Here is a 27,327-nt window from a genome sequence, read left to right as displayed (position 1 = left end):
CTATGCTGGATGGATGGCTGATGGCCTCTTTCCCTCTCTGCCTATTACAGCTTTTAGCCTGTGTTGTGCAAAAGAATTGGAAGGATGTGGTGTGTACCTGTAGCCTGAAGAACTGGAGAGAGGCACTGGCTTTGCTACTGACATACTCAAGCACAGAGAAATTCCCTGAGCTCTGTGGTAGGTGTGGTCCCAGGCTTCAGGATGAAATGGTGTGACTCCAGCATGGAGTCAAAGGATGCATGCAGGAGGGAGGTGGAGGAGCAGCTGAGCTCTGGGAGGCCAGGCAATGTTGTCAGGGCTAGAATCTGGCTCAGCCAGGAGGCAGGGACCACAGCGCATGCCCTTACTTTCAGAGGGGATCCTTTGTTGTCCTGGTTTACTTTGTCTTGTCACACCATGATATGAGAACTTTCCCCTTCTCTGTACAGCAAGGTGAGTCTCAGTGTTGTCTTAAAGCCACTGCAGCTACTTGTCCCAGGCTCATGGTCCTCTCACTGTTTCCAAACAGGAGAAGGAGAGGCACACAGGCCAGCTGTGCCATTAATGAAATTTCCCTCTCTCTGCAGACATGCTGGGAACTCGCATGGAACAGGAGGGCGGCAGGGCACTAACCTCTGAAGCCAGACTCTGTTATGTGTGCTCAGGGAGTGTGGAGCGGCTGGTGGAGTGCTGGGCAAAATGCCATCAGGCTTTGTCCCCCATGGCTCTGCAGGTACCCCTTCTCTGCAGGGTACTGGCCACTCCATATCAGGCCCTTAGGAAGCTAGTGGTGGAGATGTGCAGAGCTAGCAGAGGCGGATCCTCTGGGACAGGCTGGAACCACGGTGTTAGGGAGGAGCGAAGGGTCCTGAATGTCTGGGATCTTCTCCTCTTCCCTCAGAGGAGACTAAGCAGCAGCTGCTTCAGTGTTAGTCTTTATAATTTTTTTCCTATTTCAGGTTTGGTTTTACAGATGTATTCAGTATTTGAGTAATTGTGACTTGGGCCTTCTATTAGCTACTGTAGAAAATTTTGTGGATTTAAACTGCCAGGTGTTCTGTAAGTGACCACAGAAAGTGGGGGTCACAGACTCATGGAGAGATAAAAGTCGTACCTGAAGCAGTTAGTATAACAGAGTCTGTGGTTGGTGACGTATAAGCAGAAAGGGTAAAAAAGCAAAAGGAAGAGGTAGAGATGTACTGAAATCTAAGACCACATGGGTCCAGTTAAATCCAATCCTAACAGCTTGGGAGGTGAGGCCAAGTGACCCTTCTTTGTCACGGTTCTTACATGTCGTCATCTGCTGCCTTCACCTAGGTATGGCCAGGTGCCCTCATCTCTACCCATAGTAGGAGATCCCTGAATAAGCTACCTGGACTTAGAGAGCAGGATATGCTTCAGTGAAGGCTTACCACCCTCATCCTTGTCCTTACAGGACCTGATGGAGAAGGCGATGGTTCTTAACAGGAGCTTGAAACTACTGCGGGGTCCTCATGGGGTGAGCCCAGGCCCTGCCACAACCTACAGGGTCACTCAGTATGCCAACCTCCTGGCAGCCCAGGGCAGCCTAGCCACTGCCATGAGCTTTCTACCCAGTGACTGTGCTCAGGTAAGTGGGGCCATGTGGAGAGAGCAAACCTTTCCATTCAGTCGTCTAACATTGAGCACTTCTGTGTTCCAGGCACTATGCTAATGCTGAAGCTTCTAGGATAGATAAGATGGAATCCCTTAAGCACCTCACAATCTACTGGGGGAAGATCAGATGTTGATGACTTATAGCGCCGTAACAGAAGCTTATACTGAGCACTGTGGGAGCGCAGGGAAGGAACTGATTTTTGCCTGGAGAAGTCAAGGAAGGCTTCCCAATGGTTAAAACAGCTGAGCTGGACCTTCAAAGAGAAGTAGCTTACCAGCAGATATACAGCATTCTAAGCAGAAAGAATAGCAAGGAGGGAGGCATGCAAGTGTTTGGCAGGGATTCGGGAACCTTGAGTCATTTCTAAGGGGGCTAGAGTATAGAGCGGGATTGTCCAAGGGTCAGAATACAGTCGTGGGTGCTTAGTTTCTGTTTCTGGTTGGGCCAGTAAAGCCCCTTCCTCATCCCTGTTTTCCACTTATCACTAGAGTCAGAAAGCAAAAACCATGACTTCAGGCTGCTAAAAACCTAAAACAACAAAACAGAACAACAACAACAAAATAAGACAGGTTGGACAAGCTTGGTGTAGAGGGTCAGCTGAAATTTGACTGCTACTGGGGGCCTTGATTGTTTTAATTTCTTGACACAACTGTTCCTCATTAAAACTTATAGCCACCAGTTCAGCAGCTAAGAGATCGGCTTTTTCATGCTCAAGGTTCTGCTGTCTTGGGCCAACAGTCTCCCACTTTCCCCTACCCCCGGATTGTTGTGGGAGCTATCCCCCACTCTAAAGAGACATCTTACAGATTGGGATCCCAGCCTTCTCACCAGGTAAGACCTTACTTGTTAATTCATTTGTTCATTCAACAATATTTATGTGCCAAGCGTGGTTCTGGGCACTTGGAATATATTGTGAACAAAACTGATGAAAATTCCCAACTTCCGTAGAACGCAGATTCAGTTCTTTTTATAATAAATGACTGTTTATTGAACTACTAGGCTGTTAGGACACAAAGGTGCAAAAATCGTGGTACTTGCCCTCAAGTAGCTCATAGTCTAGTGGAAAGATAGATATGTAAAAAATAGCTACAGTAGGCCTGGCACAGTGGCTCACGCCTCTAATCCCAACTTTGGGAGGCCAGAGTGGGCAGATCACGAGGTCTGGAGTTCGAGACCATCCTGGCCAACATGGTGAAACCCCATCTCTACTGAAAATACAAAAAAATGAGTTGGGTGTGGTGGCACGCGCCTGTAGTCCCAGCTACTTGGGAGACTGAGGCAGGAGTATTGCTTGAACCCGGGAGGCGGAGGTTGAAGTGAGCCCAGATCGTACCACTGCACTCCAGCCTGGGCGACAGAGCGAGACTCGGTAAAAAAAAAAAAAAAAAAAAAAAATTAGCTACAGTAAAATTCATAAATACCATGATTGGGGTATGGCAAGAGGCCATAAGATCACACAGATGAAAGCAGTTTACTCTGTATGGTGGGGTTGCGGGGGCAGTCCAGGGAGTGTTTCAGAACGAGTCTGAGGTTTGATCAGAGTCTCAAAGATTAAAAGTTTTTAGGCAAAGGAATGAGCAAGTGAAGACTGTTTCAGGCACAGAGAATAGCATGTACAAAGGCACTGAAGCAAGAGTAAGCTGAGGCCTTTTGAGGATTACTAATATTTAATTGGGGCTGCAACACAGGTGTTTATGGCTGTGAAGTTAGATGAAGCTGGAACAACAGGTTCCGGAGTCAGATCACTAAGGACCTAGCATTCTGTGCTAAAGAACTTAAACTTGACAGGGAGGAGCTATTGAACAGTTTTGGGAAGAGGAGTGACATAATTAGCTGTATGTTAGGAAGGGCCAGTCTGGAGGGAGTTAGGCTATAGTAAGGGATGGTGAAGACATGAAATAACTAAAGCTGGCCAGTGAGGTTGGATTTGAAATACTTAGTACTTAGTAGATAGAACTGACAGAATTGCTGATAGTTTGGAGAGGTGTGTGTGTGGTTGGGGGACTGAGGGAGAGGAAAGAGGTTCTGGCCAAAGTGCCCGGGGGGATTGGGTACTGTTAAGATGTGAGGCTAGAAGTTTACTAGATGAGCTGGGGAACAGAATCCAGGGAGGTTTGGATACAGAGTTATCTGGCGGAAGCTCTGATGGCTCATCTTGTCCCACCTTCAATCCCCACCCTAATTCCTTTTCTTTTTTCCCTCCCTTTCCTCCGTCCCTTTCTTCCCTCACTTGTCTCCCCTTTTCCCCTTCCCCTCCTCTCTTCTCCTCTCTCTCTCCCTCTCCCCATCTCTTTTCATTTAAAAATAACTATAGATTCACAGGAGGTGGCAAAGAAATGTACTGGGATGTCTCCTGCGTCCCAACAACACCCCGCCCCATGTCAGCATCTCACACGACCACAGTACAGTATCAAAACCAAGAAATTGCCATTAGTACAATCCATGGATTCAGATTTCAGTCAGTCTCCACCAGTTTTACATATTGTTATATGTGTGTTTATGCAGTTTTGTCACATTGTGGTGTGTAACCACCACCAAAATCAAGATACTCAATTTTACCATCACCATAAAACTCTCTTGTGTTACCTTTTTTTTTTTTTTTTTTTCTGAGACAGAGTCTTGCTCTGTCGCCCAGGCTGGAGTATAGTGGCACGATCTCAGCTCACTGCAAGCTCCGCCTCCTGGGTTCACACCATTCTCCTGCCTCAGCCTCCCGAGTAGCTGGGACTACAGGCGCCCACCACCACGCCCGGCTAATTTTTTGTATTTTTAGTAGAGTTGGGGTTTCACCATGTTAGCCAGGATAGTCTCAATCTCCTGAGTGCTGGGATTACAGGCATGAGCCACCACACCCAACCATCTCTTGTGTTACCTCTTTTATAGCTGCACTTATCCCACGTCCCTCATCCTTGGCTTCACCAATATGTTCTCCAGCTCTATCATTGTTACTTAATGATTGTTACATAAATAGAATCATGCAGTATGTATCCTTTGGAGATTGGCTTTTTTCCCTTAGCATAACTTCTTTGAGATTCATTCAAGTTGTTCTGTGTACCAGTAGTTCACTCATTCTTATTGCAGAGTAGTATTCCATGGCGTGAATGTACCATGGTTTTAATTTTTTTTTTTTTTTTTGAGGTGGAATCTCGCTCTGTTGCCCAGGTTGGAGTGCAGTGGCGCTATCTTGGCTCACTGCAAGCTCCGCCTTCCGGGTTCACGCCATTCTCCTGCCTCAGCCTCCTGAGTAGCTGGGACTGCAGGTGCCCGCCACCACGCCCGGAGAATGTTTTGTATTTTTAGTGGTGACGGGGTTTCGCCGTGTTAGCCAGGATGGTCTCGATCTCCTGACCTCGTGATCTGCCCACCTTGGCCTCCCAAAGTGCTGGGATTATAGGCGTGAGCCACTGCACCTGGCCTCGGTTTTAATTTTTTTAGCGATTCAAACTTTGAAGGACATTTGGGTAGTTTCCAATTTGGGGGTATTATGAGTAAAGCTGCCATGAGTACTCAAATACAAGTTCCTAATTGACGTCTTTACTAGGTTCAGTCTTTCAGTCCATGAACGTGGCATGTTTCTCCAGTGCTCTCTCTATCAGTGTTTTACAAATTTTATCACACCAATCCTGTACATATTTTGTCCAACTTATACTTAAGTATTTAATTTTTTTATTATCACCTGTCCGCTCGTGCCTACTAAGTATTTAATTTTGTCTTCAGCAGTTTAAAAATCTAATTTATTGGTTTCCACTTGTTCATTGAGTATATAGAAATGCAGTTGATTTTTATGTGTTGATCTGGTTATACCCTGTGACCTTCCTGAATAGTTGTAGAAGTTTTTTGTGGATTCCATGGGGTTTTCTATTAGACAGTCATGCTGTCTGCAAATCTGCAAATAGATAGTTTTCTTCCTTTTCAATCTATATGCATTTAATTTCTTTCTCATGCCTTATTGTAGTGACTAGGACTTCCAGTCTCTGTTAAATAAGAATAGTGAAAATGAGCCAGGCGCGGTGGCTCACACCTGTAATCCCAGCACTTTGGGAAGCTGAGGCGGGTGGATCACCTGAGGTCAGGAGTTGAGACCAGCCTGACCAACATGGTGAGACCCCATCTCTACTAAAATATAAAATTAACCGGGCATGGTGGTGAATGCCCGTAATCCCAGCTACTCAGAAGGCAAGGCTGGAGAGTCGCTTGAACCTGGGAGGTGGAGCAGTGAGCTGAGATTGTGTAGTTGCACTCCAGCCTGGGCAACAAGAGCAAAACTCCGTCTCAAAAAAAATAAATAGTTAACGTGAATGTTCTTGCCTTGTTTCCAGTCTTAGAGGAAAAACATTCAATATTTCAGCATTAAGTATGATGTTAGCTTTAGGTTTTTCATAGATGCTCTTTATGAGACTAAGGACATTTCCCTCTATTCCTTGTGTCTTAGTCCATTTTGTGCCACTATAACAGAATACCACAGACTGGGAAATTATTTATAAAAAACAGAAATTTATTTCTTATGGTTCTGGAGTCCAAGATCAAGGCACCAGCAGGTATGGTTCCACTCTCAGTTCCAAGATGGTGCCTTGCTGCTGTGTCCTCACATGGCAGGCAGCAGATGTGCAAGAGAAAGCAAACCTACTCCTGCAAGTCCTTTTTATGATGGCATTAATCCGTTAATGAGGGCAGAGCCCTCATGACCTAAACACTTCCAAAAAGTCCCACCTCCCAACACTGTTGCATTGAGGATTCAGTTTTCAACACATGACTTCAGGGAACGTATTCATTCAGATCATAACACCTTGTGAACTAGATCATGAATCGGTGTTGAATTTTGTCAGATGTTTTTCCTGCATCATTTCTGTGATCATATTATTTTCATTCTTTAGTTTGTTGGTATAGGGGATTAAATTGATTGGTTTTTAAATATATTGGATCAGCTTTGCATGACCTGGAATCAATCCCACTTTCTTGTGGAATATTATTTTTTATATACATTGTTTGATTTTGCTAAAATTTTATTGAGGATTTTTGTGTCTAAGTTCATGAGAAATATTGATGTATAGTTTTATTTTCTGCTATCTTTTTCTGGTGTTGGCATCAGGGTAATACTGGCCTCATGAAATTAGTTAGGAAGTGTTCCTTCTTTCTTCTGGAAGAGATTACGTAAACTTTGTATTAATTCTTTGACTGTTTGGTGAAATTTTCCAGTGAAACCATCTAGGCCTGGAGATTTCTTTTCTGGGAGCTTTGAAATTACAAATCCGGCCGGGCGCGGTGGCTCAAGCCTGTAATCCCAGCACTTTGGGAGGCCGAGGCGGGTGGATCACGAGGTCAGGAAATCGAGACCATCCTGGCTAACACTGTGAAACCCCGTCTCTACCAAAAAATACAAAAAACTAGCTGGGGTGGCGGGCACCTGTGGTCCCAGCTACTCAGGAGGCTGAGGCAGGAGAATGGCGTGAATCCCGGGGGCGGAGCTTGCAGCGAGCCCAGATCGCAGCACTGCACTCCAGCCTGGGGCACAGAGCAAGACTCTGTCTCAAAAATAAATAAATAAATAAATTACAAATCCAATTTCTTTAATGACTATAGGACTATCCAGATCTTCTTTCACTGTGACTGAGTTTTGGTAGTTTGTGGTTCTTAAGGAATGGGTCCATTTCTGATTAAGTTGTCAGATATTTATGAATGTAAAGTTATCTGTAGTATTCGTTTATCTTTCCAATGGCTTCAGAGTCTGTTGTAATATTCCCTGTTTCATCTCTGATGATGATTTATATCTTCTCTCTTTTTATCTTTATCAGTTTTTAGATGTTTATCTATTTTATTGAATTTTTTCCTCAAAGAACTAGTTTTTGTTTCGTTAATTTTCCCTATTATTTTTCTGTTTTCTATTATTTACTTTTCTCTTTCCTTTCCAAGAGCTGATGTTTTTTTCTCTTCATAGGTTCCAACTCTGTCTCCAAGGCCAAGAGTTTTCACCCCTCAGTCATCACCAGCGATGCCCTTGGCACCTTCCCATCCTAGCCCTTATCAGGGCCCCAGGATGCAGAATATAAGTGACTACAGGGCATCTGGGTCCCAGGCCATCCAGCCTTTGCCTTTGGGCCCTGGGGTAAGGCCTGGTGAGTGAGTCACTGAAGATCTGTTTGGGCAGAGCACAGAGGTCTCAGGAAAGCAACTGGCATGGCCAGCATGGATTTGGGAAGCTGTATGTCTGTCTAGTGAGAGGAGCTTGGAAGTTGAAGTCTGAATTCCTAATGCTATCACTGGCTTCATACCTTTGGCAATATACCAAAGTGTTATGTTGCTTATCTCAACCCTATGGGATTGTTTTGAAGGTCAAATAAGGAATACAGTTAAAAGTATTTTGTAAATTATAGATTTCCATATACATGTATTAATCATTTATTATTATTAATTTTTTATTGCTATCCTGTTTCTCCTTGATATGCTCTGAGATGCTCCTGAATTGAAGTTTAGTGACAAATGACCTATTTCTGTTCTACCTCAGCTTCATCTCAGCCACAGCTATTAGGAGGGCAAAGGGTGCAAGCTCCTAACCCGGTGGGATTCCCTGGGACATGGCCTCTTCCTGGTTCCCCTCTACTCATGGCATGCCCAGACATCACGCAACCTGGCTCTACCTCCCTGCCTGAGACTCCTAGACTGTTCCCTCTGCTTCCTCTGAGACCACCAGGTCCCAGCCACATGGTCTCCTATGCCCCAGCCCCTCCTGTGAGCTTCCCTGTGCCATACCCTCCAGGGGGCCCAGTTGCCCCATGCTCTAGTGTCCTCCCAACCACTGGCATCTTGACTCCTCACCCAGGTCAGTCTTCCTTCCATGAATCCCTCTTCTGGGTTATTGCCTCCCCTACCCCTCCAACTACTTTGGTAGTCTGTCTTCAAGTCAGAGGCTAGGGCCCTGTGGGGTGGAGGGTGGCCAGGAGTGTAGATAGTCTGCAGAGGGAGGTATGGTGGATTCCAACTCAAAGATGCTTCCAGCCTTCAGATCAAAAATTTCCAGTGTTTTTCGTTATGCCCCTAAAAACCTCTATCTTTTTATCCTATAGGACCTCAAGATTCCTGGAAAGAAGCTCCAGCCTCCAGGGGAAACCTCCAGAGGAACAAGGTCAATGCATCTGTCCCCACCCACTCCCTCGCACATTCACCAATGACCATGTTCTAATTCCTTAGAGGATTCAGTCAGTCCTTCCCCTTCTCAGACTGTCCCCGCCCTCCTCCCACTTACTCTTCTTTCCTCAGGACCCTCCTCTTTCTCTTTCCCTCTTACACACATACACCAGTCTCGTCACTTCCCAGTTTCCCATACTCACTCCTCTGCCTCCTTGTTCACTATCATTCCTGCCACTCCCCAAAACCAGAGCCATGGAGTCTCTCAGCTCAGACTCATGTGTCTTTCCTTCTGTCTCTTTAGCTGCCAGAGACATTTATGCCCCCAGCACCAATTACTGCTCCAGTTATGAGCCACACCCCTGAGCTTCAAGGGATTCTTCCCTCACAGCCCCCTGTCTCCGGTGTGAGTCATGCTCCCCCAGGGGCTCCAGGAGAACTCAGCTTGCAGGTAACAGGAACAATGTATTCCCCTCCCTTGAGAAACCTTCCAGCCCTCCTTGGGTGCAAGTCATGGTAGATGGGCCTCATTCTTCAAGGCAGAGACCATCTCTGAGCTGAGGGAAACTGGGGACAGGTACCAGGTATCCTTACTGCAGAGAAAGGGAGGCTGCTCATCTCCCCACCTCTGCTCTGATGGGAACAGTATGACTGTGAGTCACTGGGGACTAGTCCTTAGGGAAGCCATGAGAAGGACAGATTGCCCCTCTGGCCTTTCTCCCTGCTTCTTTATCAGCAGCTTCAGCACCTGCCACCTGAGAAGATGGAAAGGAAGGAGCTGCCCCCAGAGCATCAGTCCTTGAAGAGCAGCTTTGAGGCACTTCTCCAACGTTGCTCCCTGTCTGCAACTGACTTAGTGAGTCTGAACCTTCTCCACAGTGCCCTCCTCGCACCCCTTGCTGGTTCCAGGACCCCTCAGCTGTGGACCAGTTCCTTGTGTGACTCTCTTCTCTCTGCCCTGAACATGCTGTCTCTATCTTGTACTTAATTAATGTCCATGTGGAGCTGGGGAGAGACTTCGAGTCTGGTCTGAAGTCTAGCTCCTTGACAGTAGGACCCAGCAGCATTGAGACCTAAAGGCAGCAGGAGTACTGGAAGGAGGGTGGAGCCAGGAGTAAGGAAGTCTGCCATTCCCTTGCTGGCTGTGTCGGCTTGAGCAAGTTGCTTACCCTTCTTGGGCCTTCATTCCCTCCTCTGTGAAATGAAGCCATTCTAGCTCTAATATGCTGTGATTCTTTTTTTTTTTTTTTTTTTTTTTTTGAGATGGAGTCTCGCTCTGTTGCCCAGGCTGGAGTGCAGCCGTGCGATCTCGGCTCACTGCAAGCTCCGCCTCCCGGGTTCACGCCATTCTCCTGGCTCAGCCTCCCAAGTAGCTGGGATTACAGGCACCCACCACCACGCCTGGCTAATTTTTTGTATTTTTAATGGAGATGGGGTTTCACCTTGTTAGCCAGGATGGTCTCAATCCGCCCACCTCGGCCTCCCGAGGTGCTGGGATTACAGGCGTGAGCCACTGCACCCGGCCTAATATGCTGTGATTCTTTATGGCCCTGTGTGGTGTTAGCCTTAGGGGCGGGGGTTGGAATCCATTTCTTTCCCTGCAGAAGACAAAAAGGAAGTTGGAAGAGGCAGCCCAGCGTCTGGAGTGTCTATATGAGAAGCTCTGTGAGGGGACAGTAAGTACACCTACCTGTGCTCCCACTGCCTCCTACCCTTCCACCATGACCATGGCCAAAGGAAGCCCAGTGTCTTTTCTTCCCATAGGTCTCACTGACCTGGGTTCCCCACAAAATATGTGCATCTTGCCTGGACTGGGCCCAGAACTTAAGTCTTCCCTTATCCCTTCCATGCTGCCAGGGTAGGGACTGGGTTGGGCACGCTAACCTAAGGGTCATTCCCTCCACAGCTCTCACCTCATGTCGTGGCTGGGCTCCATGAGGTTGCCCGATGCGTGGATGCAGGAAGCTTTGAGCAGGGCCTCGCAGTGCATGCCCAGGTGGCGGGCTGCAGCAGCTTCAGCGAAGTGTCCAGCTTCATGCCTATCTTGAAGGCAGTCCTCATCATTGCTCATAAGCTGCTGGTCTAAACCAGGCAGCCTCTCTTGCTAGGAGGCCTCTTCTGCTGTTACTTAACTCCTCCCTGCAGAAGAGGGGACTTTTGCAACAGATTCTGTTTGTTTTTCCCGACTCTTTTCCTTGCTGCCAGGTATGTGATGCTGTAGGCTTGACTCCAAACCAGCTGAGTGCCTGCTTTTTACTCCTTTATGCCTGGCCTTCTAGGATCTGTCCAAGACACTCCAGGCCTGGAGGCAGGGCATAGAGTCAGTTCTTCACCCTCCCTAATACTACACTCTGTAAGGACCTGGGGCAGAATATCTTCTCCCCCAGGGATCTTCTGTTTACGTGGCTTCTGAGAGGGTGAACAGGATTGTTACTTTTAAGTCTACCTCTGCTGTGACCCATCATGTGGGTCTTTTGTTTCTCCCTTCTGTGGTTTATGAGCCTGCCCTTACCTTTTCCCTGTCTCTGACTTCATATTTCCACGTCTGTATTTCTCTGTAGTCCAGGGTATGGGGTAGAGCTGACTGCTGTTCACCCTTTGAACAAGTCATGGATGTGAGGGATGGGTGCTGAGGAGAACCAAGAGAGGAAACTTTGGCGCTGTTAAAATGGAATTTCTCATGTGCCAGCATTATTAAGGGTGGGCTAGGTTGGATGGAAGGTGAAAGGGGTGAACTGCCTTTTGCTGGAAGCTGTCTTAGGCTGTGAGATAGGAGCAGGGGAACCATAGCCTATGGGGAACTGCCCTTGACTATGTTGGAGCCTTAGCCCAAGGCCTTTCCTTCTGTGATGATAAAGCCCATTTCTGTATTCTCTTCCAGCACTGCTCCTCAAGGGTTGGGGGCCCTTCTACCTGGCAGCCACCACATGTCCCAGGGCTACCTTCTCTGGCTGGATTTGCATTTGTGGCACTGTGTTTGATGCAGTGATGTACTTAATGGTGCAATAAAGCTGCTTTGATTTGGTTTCCTCTGTCATCTCCCAGTCATTGTCTCCTCTGGGTTCTATTTTGCCATTACCTTCCTAGTCCTCTTTATTCTTGCTTCCTGCACCCTAGTAAGGCAGGGGAGAGGCTTAGGGAGAGATAAATCAAGAAAGTTAAAGGAAGGTGTCCAGCCCCACTGAATTAGGTTCTCTCCTTGCAGCATTTGTGGTCTCTCTGCTGGGTGTGTTGGGGGCGGGGGGGTTGTCTCTCTTCATCCGTGCCTGGTGTTCAGTTCCAGGGTTTTCCGCACCCCACTTCAGGGCTGAGCTCAGCTATACAAAGGGACTGGGTGTGAAGCCAGGGGATACTAGCCCTAATCCTGTTGTAGATCCCATCATGTCTGTGGGCTAGATGTGTGTGTGTTTGGGAGGGAGGGATTGTTAGGCAGTATTTGTTTGTAAAGCCACTTGCTCTTCAGATAATACTTGCACTAACTTCTATTGATGAAGCAGTGTGAGCCCCAGCAAAGTCCTTTCCCAAAGTGTCTTTGAAGCCAAGAGCCCATTGAAGGGAAGAAAGGCCGGGAGAGGGGATTAGTTTGTTCAGCAGCTGTGAATTTCAGTGGGAGGTTGATGAACTCCGAAGTCTTTGTTTAAATTAAAGTGGGGGAGAAAAAAGCCGCTGCTGGAGCGAGAGCCCCACTTGGGGCCCTGAACTAACACAAGGAGAAGTCTGAGCTGCAGGGAGCTGTGTACTGACTGCGAAGACTTTTCCCAAACACTTTCGGAAAAGGTGTTGTGAGAAGACAAGGGGGCGGAGTGGCGGATTAGCATGTGAAATGAAGTTTTCATTGACTCCAGTGGGGGTAGAAGGCTATTTTAATGGCATTTTGTTCTCCTATTTTCTCTTCTTGAGCTCTTTAGATATATTGTTTTGCTAAGACAGGCTTTCTTCCCCCTTCTTTCCAGTCTGAGGATTGCCTCTATGGGAGCCAACATAAATATTTCTCCTCCAGGAATGCGGGTTAATTAAAAGGAAATGAATGAGTGGAAGCATCCAATCCAGACCTACAATAGGCGAGTGCCCTGGCCTGCCCTCCCCTCCCACCACCGCCAGCACCACCAGCGCCGAAGACGACCCGGTCTCTGTCTTTGCCCTAACCTGCTGCTAAGGCCAGTTGAGACTGCGATTCCTTTCAAAAAGAAAAAGCTCTGCCTGTGTGTAGGCTCACAGGCCAGGGACAGGAAGGAGACAGTGTTTTGCCCACCCCAACCAATTTCCTTGTCACTTCTCAGGACCTCCCTCTGTTTCTGTCTTCTGACTGAGACAGATGGGCTCCTGAAGAGCACACGAGAGGTGGGAAGGGGCCTGTGCTCTGCACTCACCCCGCAGTAACTTACTAGTTGGGGGAAGAAGCCAGTCATCTTTCTCAGCATCAGTTTAAATCTGTAAAACAAAAGGTTTGACTAGCTGACCTCAAAGATGTCTTCCCAAGCACCATTTCTGGAGTTGCCTACTTTGTAAAGGGACCACGGCCCTGGCGATTGAGTATAAGATGAGAACTTAAACTCCATGATGCAGCAATGGCGGTAGTTGTTCACCACTGTCTCCACTCTGGTGTTTGTTGAATGAACAAATGAACAAGTGGATATTGCAAAAGGAAGGGAAAAGCATACAGATCCAAGGCAGCTCAGTCATGTTTTCTTGATAGAACTGGAATGAATCTGGTATCCATTTGGGGATATAAAACAATAGCCTATGAAATAATGTTCTGGCAGCATGACATATTTAGAGTGCTGACCTGGAGTTATCAAATATGAAGCACAATAGTTCTCCTGCTTTTATGCTAAGAGACTTCCTGGAGAATGCAGCTTTACTTTACAACATTGTACTTTTAAATTTTCTAGCTGCCTTGCCAAACTTTCTTCGTGTACATTATCAAGCAATTCTGCAAAGTGGGACAGGTAGGTTAGTATATGCTACTTCTTGGTTAAGGAGAAAAGGTGAGTTGGGAGGCTCAGATAAAAGTGGAGAGAAGCCGTGAAGGGCCTTTTGCTGATAGAGCTGGAAATGAAGCACTAGGAACCCCTGAAAGGAAGTGTATCCCGGCTCAGGAAGGGGAAACTCTCTCGGTAAGTGTTGGCAAGACCAGAAGGTATGTGGGGGAGGCCAGGGGTTTGGGATCTGACCTGGCTATTGCCTTAGTTTGGATTACGGGAACCCTTGACTCTTACAGGTGAGCCCCTAGAGTCTTGGCTTTTGTTACTTGGAGCCAGTCACACTGCTTTCTCCTACTCTGGGAGAGGAAGGTTGGGGTCATCTAACATCTGACCAGTTCTGCTCTAGAAGAGCTGCCCAGCCCCAGACCTGGGACTGTCCTAGGGCAAGGAAGCTGGCTGGGGAGCTCCTTGGGCTACAGAGGGTCTGTCAGGGATTGGTTCTTCCCTACCCAAGGTCTTGCTCTGTTTCATAAACAAGTCCCTGCTGTGCTCCTCTCTGAGAATAAAACCAGAAGACTCAAGTACCGCAAGCAGCAAGCTCATGGCTATTGAGTGAATGTATTAGAAGATTTATATAGATGATTTACTAATCCTTGGCAGCTTAGCCTCAATCCAGATAACTGCTTGGGCGACCAGGGAAGTGAGGCTCTAGGGAGGATGGTATCCTGCCAAGAGGGGAGGGAGGAGAGAGCCCACAGGTTGTATCTGTTACCACACCCCACCCCAATATCCTCAAGAATAAGTGCAGTACCTAGAAAAAGAGCACATATCACAATGACTGCAATAAATTAAGGTTCAAGGTGCTGAACTTCCCGTTAGCAACAGTTTCATTGCAGGAAGTTTACTCATCGAAGGAAGATATCCAGTGCTGTGAATCCTGCCTGTTTGAGAACCAGGTTAGTGATAAGGAAGGGTCTCAGTTTCTCCTTCTTATGACCTGCCCCTAGAGGTGCAGACCAGGATCTGAACAGGAAAGTGGCTTTATTTACCTCAGTCTTGGCTCAGAGGAACAAAGATCCTTTGGGGAAGAAGAGGTAAAGTTGGTTGCTAGGAGGAAGTAGGTCAGGAGAAGGTAGAAGGTACCTCTAAAGGGTAGGAAATGACTGTAATCTACCCTTAACGTATTTCCTAGACCTTTGGGGTATGTATCTAGAGTCCCTTGGGTGATTGTCTAGGAAGGTCATTGCCCCACTAGTAAAGTCTATCATGACATGATACCACAAGGATGAGTAGCACCCTTGGTGTTCCAATCAGCACTCCAGAGGAGCTCCCTCTTCCTCCATCTTCAACCTCTGCCTCTAGGAACCAACCTCAAAGACATGCTTTGCCGGGGCCAGTTTCCTTTTTTTCTGGGAAAGAAAGGAAAGGGAGAAGAGGAGAGAAAGCATTCAAGATTCCTGGGGAGTCTGGGTCAGCAGGTAGCAGGGGAGGAGCTGTGCAGAAGAGAGGGGCAGCAGTGGGCAAAAGGGCAAAGCTTTGGCTTTACCTGGGCCCTGCGTGTCTGAGAAGGGTTCTTCCAGCGCCTAAGGCTTTATAGGCTAGGTCAGACATTAGGGCTGCTAAGAAAGGGGAGGAGGAACACCTGTTCTCATCCTAATCCAAGGAAGATCAGTAGCTCAAAGCCTGAGTTCTCAGTCAGACCTAGGTGTGGCTGCGAGGAGGCTTCAAACAGCGCCCTAGGAGAGCACAGAGGAATTGGGGAAACAGGCTGGAAAGTGGCAAGCTTCGGAGAATTTGCAGTCTCTCCTTCTCAGGATCCCTAGGTCTGGAGCGGGTTCCCCTTTCCCTAGGTTCCACAATTACTGGGGTCTCTAAAAGAAGCCAAGAACCGGTGGGAAAAGGAGGGGGCAGAGGAAACGCTTAGGGTTTTCTCCCGGGTTTGTGCGCAGCGCCCCCCCGCGGCCGCTCTGCGCGGCTGCAGAAGTACTTGGTGACCCGCCGGCGGCACTGCTCGCAGCGGACTGCGCAGCACCAGTGGAACTTGCAGTTGCAGCTGGACACGGTCTCGGCCCGGCGCTCCTCCACCGCCAGCCCGCAGTCCCCGCAGAGCCGGCGGCAGCTGCGGCGTTCCCAGCGACCCAGGGCCCGCCCGCGCCTCAGGCACTCTCGGCCTTCGGTGCCCAGCAGTCCTAGCGTTTTGTTCTCCAGGCAGTAGTCCGGGGAGTCCTCCAGGTGCACCAGCTCCCGGGTGGAGATGGAGCGAAAGGTGTCGGCGATGGCGCCGCGGCCGGCAGCGCTGTTGCCAGCACCCTGCAGCAGGTCCACCTTGAGTGCTGCGTGGTACTTCTCCTTCAGGTGCGCGCCCACCTCGCGGAACTCGGGCAGCTGCAGCCAACAGGTCTGCGTGGTGCAGCTGCCAGACACGCCGTGGCACTTGCACGTACGTTTCATGGTGCCCTTCACTGCCTGGGGAGAGAGCTAGGAGTGAGAGACCCGAGATTAAGCGCGTGGCGAGTTTAACTGCCCCTGCGGGAGTTGCGAGGAGTCTAGTTAGTCTACTGGACCAGCCCAGTTGGTACCTTATTTTGCCAGTCTTTTAAATGAACGGAAGAGTTGTCCACACCTGGAGCTCGTAGTGGATGGAGCCAGCAGCTGCCTATTCCCAAGGGCTGCGGGACTCACCTTGCGGCCAGCCTCGTTGTTGTGCAGGTTCATGGCTGCCCGTGCATCCTGTCCTGTTTCCAGGGCATCGACAAACTGCTTGGAAATCGCCTCTCCGAAGCCCACATTGTCACTGCAGCCTCCCCACAGCCAGCCTTGGCCCCCTGGAAAAGTGCAGGGGGAGGACAGGTCATTAAGCAAGCGGGCGCAGAGCCTCCTGGGCTGCTGTTTCTAACTGGGTTCGGGGTGGGGGGTCCAGGGTAGGAGAGGATTAAGGTTGGGCGAGTACCCTGTATCCAGATCAGTTGCCGTCTATATTTGTTTTTGCCACCTTTACACGCCCACTTCCAGGTTTAGCCAATCCCCTGTTCAGAGCTCAATGACGTAAGTAGTTGCCGAGTGGATTCTTTGCAAGGCGCCAGGACACTCCTCTGCCAACAGTGCCTCTACCCATGGGCAGAGGGTGCACGTGCCCTGCTGGTGATTGAGGTCCAGAAGGGACAAAATGGTGCCAAAAAGATGAGGAAAGCTCAAGCATTGAGTGGGAAAGAGGGGTACAATTGAAATATGGAACAATGATGTTGGAAATTGGTCAGGAGGGCACAGGATTGGAGACGGCACTGGAGGTAAAGAGTGGAAAGTAGACGGGGATAGGCAACACGGAAGGAAGTTCCCCTTGTGTTTGAGAGAAGCAACAGAGGAATCCCCAGAGTGTTGCTTCTTTATTATTATGTTTAAATTAAGGAAACTACTCAATGGGACAAGAAGGTCCTAAGCTACATTTAGCCTGGCTTGTCATTGTAGGGCTTGGGATCAAACTCGTTCACCCATCTTCCACATGATTTTCTTCATATTTAGAAAAATACAGCTCTTCTTCACCCCCACTAGGCTTTTCATTCTTTATGTGAATTGAGCTGGCCTATGGTACCCATCCCCACATTACTACTCACCCAGTTGCCCATTGCGGGAGTCATCACAGCCACAGTTATCAAAATCTCCAAGGCTGCAGTTTCTAGTCAGGGTGTACATGACTCCAGCAGAACTGATGGCGTGCACAAATGCTGTCTCCCGATTAGCTAGCAGGAACCAAAAATCCAGAGTTAGAGGGAGGGGTTGCAGCTTAAAGAAATACCAGACATGCTACCTTTCTTTAATAACCATCATTATATCCTCTTTCCCTAGCTCCATCCTATTTCCCCATCTTTATTATTATTTTTTAACTTTTATTTTTTGCAGAGAGAAGGTCTCACTATGTTGCCCAGGCTTGTCTGGAACTCTGGGCTCAGTCTTCCTACTGCGTCCTCCTGAAGAGCTTGGGATTACAAACTTGAGCCACTGTGCCTGGCCTTCCCATCTTTACAGTGTATCTTACCCTCTTCCATGGTCTGCTCCATCCCTGGAATTAGCCCTACTCTTCTCACCTCCTGTCATTTCAGGTCACACATTTTGTGACCAGGTGACTAGGGTACTGTTGACACACATGATTGTAAATGATTTAGGTTGGAAAGAGCCTGAGGAAGAAATGGGGAGGGAGATGAATCTGAAGGCTAGGTTGTAAAGAACCCATCCCCAATTCCTCCTGGAACACTGGGGTCTAAGAGTCATGTGCAGTTAGTCTTGAAAAGAACCTCTGATTGGCAGCTCTTTCATTTACTGGCATGGCCACTCTTTATCTTATCTTCTCCATGGGAATCTGGCCTCCAAGTCACTCTCCACTTGCCCAGTACCTCTCTGCTAAGGAAGGGGCTAAGGGGTATGAGAAATTGTGACCCCTGCCTACCTCCTGATATTACTTACATTGTGAGGAGACCTTTAGCCAACTGGGAGGCCAAGGATGGTATGGGATTGGGAGTAAGGCAATATCCATTTGTTGAGCAATGAGAGTGTTGAGAAAGAAAGAAAAAACTCTATAGGTGGGAAAAAGGAAGTAGAAAAGGAAAAGAGAAGATCCTGGAGAGGGAGATGACCTAAGAGAAGAGAGCAGGTGAGGAATAAGTGTGTTGAGGAGACAAGGGACTATCCCTGGGGCTCTAACCTGTGACCAGGGGGTCCAGGGAGCTGTGGCTGAAGCTTTTCTTACCACTGCGAAGCCCACCATGGCTGGACAGCTGCAGAGCTCTCTCAGGGCAGTTCCAGCGGTCCCAGGCAAACTGATACTTGCATTCTTCAATACCACTCTGGGCACCAGCTGCCACACTGCTGGAGTAAATCAGGTAAGCCTGTAGGGACATAGGGATAAAAACTCAGACTGAACTTAGGAGGAATTTACCCTAAACTGACCAAACACCTCCCTTCCTGCTCACTCTCCCATCCCTCCAAAATAATGATGGAGTAAGCACTTTAAATATGCTGTCTCATTTGTCATCACAGATAACCTGTGAAATAGGCACTATTTTATAGATTAGGAAACCGAGGCTCAGGGAATGAGCTAAAGTGACTTCCCCAAAGTTGCAGAGCTAGCAAATGGCAGAACTAGAAATGAAACCAGTTTTATCAGACTCTAGTCCCTGTCATCTTTTATTCACCTTTATTCATTAAACTATCCTGCCTCTCCAAAATGAGCCCAAATCACACAATTCATGAAATTTAAGCAGTTCTCGTCACATGACCATCTTAGAAAATAACATTTTGGAACTGAAAATGCCCATGAATGTAAAGATCATGTAGTACAATTCCAGCATTTTAAACATGGGAAACTGCATCCCACCACGGGGCACTGAGAAGGATGTGTGGCTTTGCAGCCTGACACCTATAAAAGGCTGTTGACTTTTATGGCTCTGGAAATTCTAGCCATAAATTCAGAATTAGTGCTCCTGAGTTCTTATCTTGGCTCTGACAATGGCTTGCTATGTGGTTTTAGATGTGTCCCTAACACCCTCTGGGTCTCAGTCTTTCTATCTGTAATATATACAGCATAACAAAAGATGTGGATATGATGAAAAATCTGCATTTATCATCTTTAGTCAACAGGCTAAGATTAGTGAAATCCGTATCAATTAAAGGAATTTATTCTTACTTTTGGACCAGTCATCAGGAAATTGTTCACTGACCTATAAGAGAAAAAACAAAAACAGAATATAATGCAGAGACACCAACTTGTTTCTGCTTCCAAGAGTGGTAAGAATTACTTCAGCACATGTAATTAATAGGAAGAAAGGGCAACTAGTTTTACCCAGGAAACACTGTGCATAACAAACCTACTAAAGATAATTTACAGCCAGGTGGGGTGGCTCATGCCTGTATTCCCAGCACTTTGGGAGGCTGAAGCAGGCGGATCACTTGAGGTCGGGAGTTCAAGACCAGCCTGGCCAAACATGGCGAAACCCCATCTCTGCTAAAAATACAAAAATTAGCGGGGCACGGTGGTGGACACCTGTAGTCCCAGCTACTCAGGAGGCTGAGGCATGAGAATCACTTGAACCTGGGAGGTGGATGTGGCAGTGAGCCGAGATCATGCCACTGCACTCCAGCCTGGGCGACAGAGTGAAATTCCATTCACACACACACACACACACACACACACACACACACACACACACAAAACGTAGTAGAAAAGAACATTAATAAAAGTAGTATAATTTCCTTGCATTTTTAAAGCCAAGTAAAATTTCTAGTACCATAAACTTGATAGTAATGGTTGCTGATTATTCTGCCATGAAGTGGGGAGAGAGCTAGCATTAACTCCTGACTATGTTCCTTATGCTCTACTCTCAGTATTTTACATGTTGATCTTGTTAAATCCTTACTGTCTCAGGCATTATTATCTCTATTTTGCAAATAGGAAATCTGAGACTCCAGAAAAGTTAAACATGTGTTCAGGCTCACCCAGCTAGTAAGTGAGTGAAGCAGGATTTGAATCCAAGTTCATCTGACTCTATGGGATGTTAGAAGGATACTTCTCTAATTAGGAAGAAGTAAACAGTGGAATCTCTCTCTAGGGATTGAGTCATAATTAAACTCTAAAAATAAGTCATCTGACTTGGGAAAATGGCTTGGCTGCCCCTTTTAAAGCTAAAAATGGGCTGGGTGCAGTGGCTCACACCCGTAATCCTACCACTTTGGGAGGCTGAGGTGGGTGGATCACCTGAATCCAAGAGTTCAAGACCAGCCTAGGCATCATGGCGAAACCCAATCTCTACTTAAAAAAAAAAAAAATAGCTAGGCATGGTGGTATATGCTTATTATCCCAGCTACTCAGGTGGCTGAGGCACAAGAATCACTTGAATACTGGAGGCAGAGGCTGCAATGAGCTGAGATTGCACTGCTGCACTCCAGTCTGGGTGACAGAGTGAGATTCTGTCTCAGAAAAAAAGAAACAAAAAAACTAAACTAAACTAAAAATGAACTTGCCATATGACTCAGCAATTGTACTCTTGGGCATTTATCCCAGAGAAATGAAGACTTATTTTCACTCAGAAAGTTGTACCTAGGTGCTCATAGCCACTTTATTCATAATAGTCAAAAATTGGAAACTACCCAATGTCCTTCAAAGGGTGAATGGTTTAGAAAACTGTGCTACATTCATACCATGGAATATTAACAATAAAAGGGACTGGTCTGTTGATACATGCAACAACTTGGATGAACCTGAAGGAAGTTACGGATGATTAAAGTCAATCTCGGAAGGATACGTACTGCATGATTATATTTACATAACAATAGTGAAATAATATACATTATATAATTATAGAGCTGGAGGACAGATTAGTGGTTGCCAAGGATTTGGGATGGGGGATGGATGTGGCTATAAAGAGTAACATGAGAAAGTCTTGGGGGGAGGGCCAAATGTCTTGACTATGGTTATACAAGGCTACACATGCCAAAATTGCATAAAGCCACACACATGAGTACATGTACAAACAAGTGCATGTAAAAATGGTGAAGTCTGAATAAGCTTCATGGATACTATACTAACACTGTAAGGTGTTCACACTGGGGAAGGTTGGGGCAAGTGTACATGCGACTTCCCTGTACATTTCTTCCCTGTACAAGTCTTGCAAATCTATAATTATCTAAAAATAAAAAGTTAAATATATATGTACATACACACATGATCTGCAGGGCTAGAGACTTGGAGAATGACTTCAGTATAAGCATTTGAAAATCAGAATCTATTATCTCTCTTTTTTCATTATAATGTGAGGAAGTAATGCGGGAATTATTATGTATTGTTCCATGAAATCTGGTGTACCCCTGCAATTCTGAAGGTCAATAAGATGCTGAACATCACCAGAAAGGGGATTGGAAATGAAATAGACCAAGAAAGTTTAGTCTCTTGGCAGGCCAAAAGAGCTTGACTGACTCTCTTCATACAAAACACATACAACACCAAAAATGTGAGTAGTTTTTGAAAACCAGTATTAACAAACTAAGAGGCTGCCATATGAGAAGATGAAAAAGATTCTAAACGAGTTGTAATAGAATTTTAGAAAATCAAAATTACTATGAAGTCTAGCAAAACTAAGGCCTATTTTTTTTTTTTTTTTTTAAAAAAAAGTATAAATATATTGCCCAGGATACAGTGCAGTGGTGTGATCTCGGCTCACTGCAAACTCTGCCTCCCGGATTCACGCCATTCTCCTGCCTCAGCCTCCCGAGTAGCTGGGACTGTAGGTACCCACCACCATGCCCGGCTAATTATTATTATTATTATTTTTTTTTTATTTTAGTAGAGACGGGGTTTCACCGTGTTAGCCAGGATGGTCTTGATCTCGTGACCTCGTGATCCTCGGCCTCCCAAAGTGCTGGGATTACAGGTGTGAGCCACCGCGCCTGGCCACTAAGGCCTACTTTTTAAAGCTTGATAGGCAACGTTAAGTCAACTGAAAAGAAGCACTGGTCGGTCAGGTGTAGTAGTACCAGCAAAACACAAAATACAATTCAGATGACTTAAATGAATTCACAATTTCCAAAGCCATTATAGGTTTGGAGATGAATTTCTGATCCTTAAAGACATGTCAGAGGAGTCAGTGAAGCTGCTTTGCCTTGGGGATAGGGGCCTGAGCTTGTTCTGACTCAGAAAGGCATTTTTTATGTTAGGAATAATGTTCAAAGATTTGGACATTACCAAGCCTGACATAGCTAGTTCCCATTTTCCTTAAGACAGAAATTATCAGGAAAGAAAACAAAACAGCAAAGCAAATTGAGTGACAAAAAGCTTTGCCATAGTCAGGGTGAAGAGTCTTCCTGTGAAAGGAGTCTAAATCAGAACTACAGGGAGTGATAGACAGAGATTCTAGAGAATTATTTCCTGGAAGATTCTACAATATGCAAAGATTTGTATGATGTCCTGGTCTAGTCCAACTGATCAATGAATGAGACTTAATTGAGCACCTGTCATGGAACAACACTATAGGCCTTATTTGGACAACATTCCTTTAAAGTGATACGTGTTTTTGTTTTATTTTGCTTTGTTTTGTTTTTCTGAGACAGAGTCTCGCTCTATCTTGCCTAGGCTGGAGTGCAGTGGTGCGATGTCAGCTCACTGCAGACTCCGCCTCCTGGGACTTGTGTTTTTTTGTTTGTTTGTTTTTTGAGACGGAGTCTTGTTCTGTCTTGCCCAGACTAGAGTGCAGTGGCATGATCTCGGCTCACTGCAGCCTCCGCCTCCCAAGTTCAAGTGATTCTCCTGTCTTGGCCTCCCAAGTAGCTGGGATTACAGGCATGTGCCACTATGCCTGGCTAATTTTGTAATTTTAGTAGAGACGGGGTTTCACCATGTTGGCCAGGCTGGTCTCGAACTCCCAACCTCAGGTGATCTGCCCACCTCGCATCCCAAAGTGCTGGGATTACAGGCGTGAGCCACTGCACCGGGCCGACTTGTGTTGTTAACCTCCGAGTTATTTGCAGACATATTTGAACCTTATGGCTGGCTTATTCATATCCAAAATATCCTATATTAAGAAAAGACTCGCCGGGTGCGGTGGTTCACGCCTGTAATCCCGGCACTTTGGGAGGCCAAGGTGGGCAGATCTCGAGGTCAGGAGTTTGAGATCAGCCTGACCAACATGGTGAAACCCCATCTCTACTAAAAGTACAAAAATTAGCCGGGCATAGTGACGCATGCCTGTAATCCCAGCTACTTAGGAGGCTGATGAAGGAGAATCACTCGAACCCAGGAGGTGGAGGTTACAGTGAGCCGAGATTGCACCACTGCACTCCAGCCTGGGCAACAGAGCGAGACTCCATCTCAAAAAAAAAAAGAAAAGACTGTCCTGTAGTGAGTACCAAAGGAGGAGGATCTTGTTCTTGGTCAATGAAACAATGGCATGTTTTCCTTTTGGAAGTAAAATATAGATTTCAGAAAATATAGTGAGTTGTGAGAAGATGCAAAGAGAACCAGAAAGGAAGAAATTTAAGTGTTTGTATGGGTGCCACCTAGGGACAGTTATGTGATTGAAGGAAAGATGCTAACAAACATTGAAGATGTAAATTTGTTTTAAGATATAAATTTTAACAAATGGAGGCTGCTATGTAGACAGAACACGGTAAAACCATTATACTCCCAGATGAAGGTACAAGCTTCCCATTTCCCATGAGGTTGTACAGTTGCTGACACTATTACCCAGATTCAGGACCATTCAAAGAGTTCATGCCTTCCTGAACCCTCCCACCTCTTCTCAGATGTTTGCTTGAACTCTAGGCTTGCATATCCAACTGTATTCTTGGCATCTCTCCTTCAGTGTTTAATATGCATCTCAAACTTAACATGTCCAAAACTGAACTCCTGATCCTTGCTGCCACCACCCAAGCCTACCCCTTCTGTAGTCTTCTCCATCTAAGTAAAGGACTGTTCCTCCTAGTTACTCAGACAAAAATCATAACGAGTCACTTTTCTTTTTTTTTCTTTTCTTTTTATTTGAGACAGAATCTTGCTCTGTCGCACAGGCTAGAGTGCAGTGGCGCCATCTTGGCTCATTACAACCTCTGCCTCTCAGGTTCAAGCAATTCTTGTGCTTCAGCCTCCCAAGAAGCTGGGATTACAGGCATGCGCAATCGTGTCCAGCTAATTTTTGTATTTTTAGTAGAGATGGGGTTTGGCCACATTGGCCAGGCTGGTCTCGAACTCCTGACCTCACGCAATCTGCCCACTTCAGCCTCCCAAAGTGCTGGGATTACAGGCATGAGCCACCGTGCCCAGCCAAGAGTCATCTTTGACTCCTTTCTTTCTCTCACATCCTGTTTCAGTCTGTTCTCAAATCATGCTAGCTCCAACTCAAAATATATCCAGGATCTAACCAGTTCTCAACACCTTCGCTGTTGTCACCCTGGCTCAAGCTGTCATCTCTTCTCTGGATTACAGTAAAAGCCATCTGATTGACCTCCCTGCTTCTGCCTTTATTCTCCCAAATTCTATTTTCAAAATGAGTGGTCTGTTTAAAGATTGATACCTTTAAAATACAGATCAAATGTTGCCACCTTCTGCTCAAAATCCTCTAATAATTTCCTATCTCACACCAAACAGAAGTCAAATTCTTACCGTGGTTTATAAGCCCCTACACAATCTGTCCTCCATTTATGCCTCTGACCTGATCTGCTGCTTTCCCCTCACTACTCTTCACCAGCTGTGCTGGTCTCCTTGTTGTTTCTCTCACCCACCAGGCACTCTCCAGCCTCGGGGTCATTGCATGTTCTCTGTTCCTGGAATCCTGGAATGCTTTGTACTCAGATACCTACATAGTTTGTTCCTTCACCTACATCAGCCTTTTAATCACATGTGTCCTTCTCCCTGAGGCTTTCCGTCATCATCCTGTTTAAAATCGCAACTCCATCTCCCATCCCCTTTCTCTGCTTATGAACACTACATGCTTTACATATATATTTATTTACTGTTTGCCTCCTCCCACTAGGCTGTAAGCTTTATTAAGGCAAGTTTTTTTTTGTTTGTTGATTGCTCTATTTTGTTCATCAAATATTACCAGTGCCTTGAACAATGTCTGGCAATAATAAGCATTTAATGATGTTTATTAAATGTATTTTAATGTTTGTTGAATGAACGAATGCAGGAACCCACATTTAGGGGTGGTAGTAGGAAGAAATATCGTCTGAGAAAACTCTAAAGGAGCTGCTATCTAGAGAGAGAGGGGGACTTCCTCATTTATGTGCATGGTTCTAACAATCATGATTAAGTGATGTCTCCCAAAGCCTTAATTTCAGCCCTGACTGCTTTCTTGAGATCCAGAGCTGCATTTCCACGTGAAAGTTAGATTTCTCTACTGGGAATGTTTCAAATTGTGAAGACGGTTTATCTAAAAGCTAACTCATCTTTCCTACCAAACTAGCTACTTCTCCTGACTTTTATTATTATTATTATTATTATTAATGGAACCACCATTTTGCCAAGTCTCTACCAATTTGCTGTCATCATCCAATAGGTTACCAGGACTTATGTGTATTGTGCCTCTCATACTTTTTGCTTATCAGCTCCCTCTTTTCTACTCTTACTGTCACAGTCTTAGCTGTGATCTCCCACCTAGACCACCATAGAAGTTCTGACTTCTCTGCTTACATTGTTTACCCCCATTCCAATCCAGGTATAGTCTTCAGCTAGACCAATCTTCTGAAAGACTGATTCTGATGTCATTCTTCTGCTCAAGAATCTTCCACAGTTCTCCAACTTTTGGTACTCAAGACCCTCCATAGTCTGACTACATAACCTTTCCAGTCTCGTTTCCCATTAAATATCCCTACTTGTCCAATCCTCTATTCAGGCTGAACCAGTTGCTATTCCTGGGCCTCCATGCATTCATGCCTCTGTACCTTTGTTCGGCTGTTCTGCTAAATCTCACCTATTCTTAGTATTTGCAGCCAGTGGCTCTGGGGCAACTGGATATACACATACAAAAGGATCAAGTTGGATTGTTATTGCACAACATATATTTATTTAACATTGCAACTCCCCATCCCCTTTAATTAACTCAAAATGTATCATATACTTAAGTGTAACTGCAAAAACTATAAAACTCTTAGAACAAAGGATGCGTGTAAATTTTTGTGACATGGGGTTCGGCAGTGGTGTTATAGCTATGATACCAAAAGCACAAGTGACAAAATAAAGCACAGATAAATCGAACTTCTTCAACATTAAAAACGTTTGCACTTCTAAAAACACCATCAAGAAAGCAAAAAGATAGCTCACAGAATGGGAGAAAATATTGGCAACGCAGTGGCTAGTGCCTGTAATACCAGCACTCTGGGAGGCTGAGGCGGGCTGATCACTTAAGGTCAGGAGTTTGAGACCAGCCTGGGTAACATGGTGAAACCCTGTCTCCACCAAAAAGTACAAAAATTAGCCAGATATGGTGGTACACGCCTGTAGTCCCCCGCTACTCGAGAAGCTGGCAGGAGAATCAATTGAACCCGAGAGGCGGAGGTTGCAATGAGCCAAGAATGTGCCACTGCACTGTAGCCTGGGCAACAGAGCAAGACTCCATCCCAAAATAAATAAATAAATAAAATTTTTTAAAAATCAGCAAGGGACTTGAATAGACATTTCTCCAGAGAAAATACACAAATAGCCAATATGCACATGAAAAGATGCACAATAGCACTAGTCATCAGGGAAATATGAATTAAAAACATGACAAGGATTTGCACCCACAAATATAGCTAAAATAAAAAAGACAACTGTTGGTGAGGATGTGGAGAAATCATACATTGCTGGTGATATTGTAAAGTTGTGCAGACACTTTGGAAAATAGTCTGCCAATTCTTCAAAAGGTTAAATATGAAGTTACCATATAAGCCAGCAATTCCACTCCTAGGTATATACTCATGAGAATTGAAAACATATGTCCAACAAAACTTGTACATTTATTTTCATAGCAGCATTATTCATAATAGCCAAAAAAAAAAAAGTCTATCAACTGAGGGGGGGATAAATAGAATGTTTTTGTTTTCTTTTCTTTTTTTTTTTTTTTTTTTTTTGAGACGGAGTCTCACTCCGTTGCCAAGGCTAGAGTGCAGTGGCGTGATCTTGGCTCACTGCAACCTCTGCCTCCCAGG

The 27,327-nt window shown here is 46.0% G+C and overlaps 2 protein-coding genes across 3 annotated transcripts in view; one reads left to right on the top strand and one right to left on the bottom strand.

Moving 5' to 3' along the window:
* SEC31B (SEC31 homolog B (S. cerevisiae)) overlaps nt 1-11,765 on the top strand; it is a 44,463-nt gene extending 32,698 nt beyond the window's left edge. For both annotated transcript variants that reach the window (XM_011977402.1, XM_011977404.1), the window contains 11 exons: nt 51-177; nt 567-712; nt 1,415-1,588; nt 2,288-2,446; nt 7,551-7,728; nt 8,118-8,432; nt 8,677-8,735; nt 9,042-9,188; nt 9,477-9,593; nt 10,342-10,413; nt 10,644-11,765. In XM_011977402.1, the coding sequence (XP_011832792.1) occupies nt 51-177; nt 567-712; nt 1,415-1,588; nt 2,288-2,446; nt 7,551-7,728; nt 8,118-8,432; nt 8,677-8,735; nt 9,042-9,188; nt 9,477-9,593; nt 10,342-10,413; nt 10,644-10,823 (1,674 nt within the window). In that variant the 3' untranslated portion in view covers nt 10,824-11,765. The remainder of the gene's footprint in view (nt 1-50; nt 178-566; nt 713-1,414; nt 1,589-2,287; nt 2,447-7,550; nt 7,729-8,117; nt 8,433-8,676; nt 8,736-9,041; nt 9,189-9,476; nt 9,594-10,341; nt 10,414-10,643) is intronic.
* Nucleotides 11,766-14,665: 2,900 nt separating this feature from the next.
* The window catches only part of WNT8B (wingless-type MMTV integration site family, member 8B), a 23,773-nt gene continuing 11,111 nt past the window's right edge, over nt 14,666-27,327 (bottom strand). Inside the window, exons 2-6 of the mRNA XM_011977397.1 lie at nt 19,340-19,373; nt 18,404-18,542; nt 17,274-17,399; nt 16,345-16,487; nt 14,666-16,128 (exon numbers count right to left, since the gene is read on the bottom strand). Of these exons, the coding sequence (XP_011832787.1) occupies nt 15,583-16,128; nt 16,345-16,487; nt 17,274-17,399; nt 18,404-18,542; nt 19,340-19,373 (988 nt within the window). The 3' untranslated portion in view covers nt 14,666-15,582. The remainder of the gene's footprint in view (nt 16,129-16,344; nt 16,488-17,273; nt 17,400-18,403; nt 18,543-19,339; nt 19,374-27,327) is intronic.

Source organism: Mandrillus leucophaeus, unplaced genomic scaffold (assembly GCF_000951045.1).
Source record: "Mandrillus leucophaeus isolate KB7577 unplaced genomic scaffold, Mleu.le_1.0 Scaffold18, whole genome shotgun sequence".
Classification (NCBI taxonomy): Eukaryota; Metazoa; Chordata; class Mammalia; order Primates; family Cercopithecidae; genus Mandrillus; species Mandrillus leucophaeus.
This window is presented reverse-complemented; position numbering and strand designations above follow the sequence as displayed.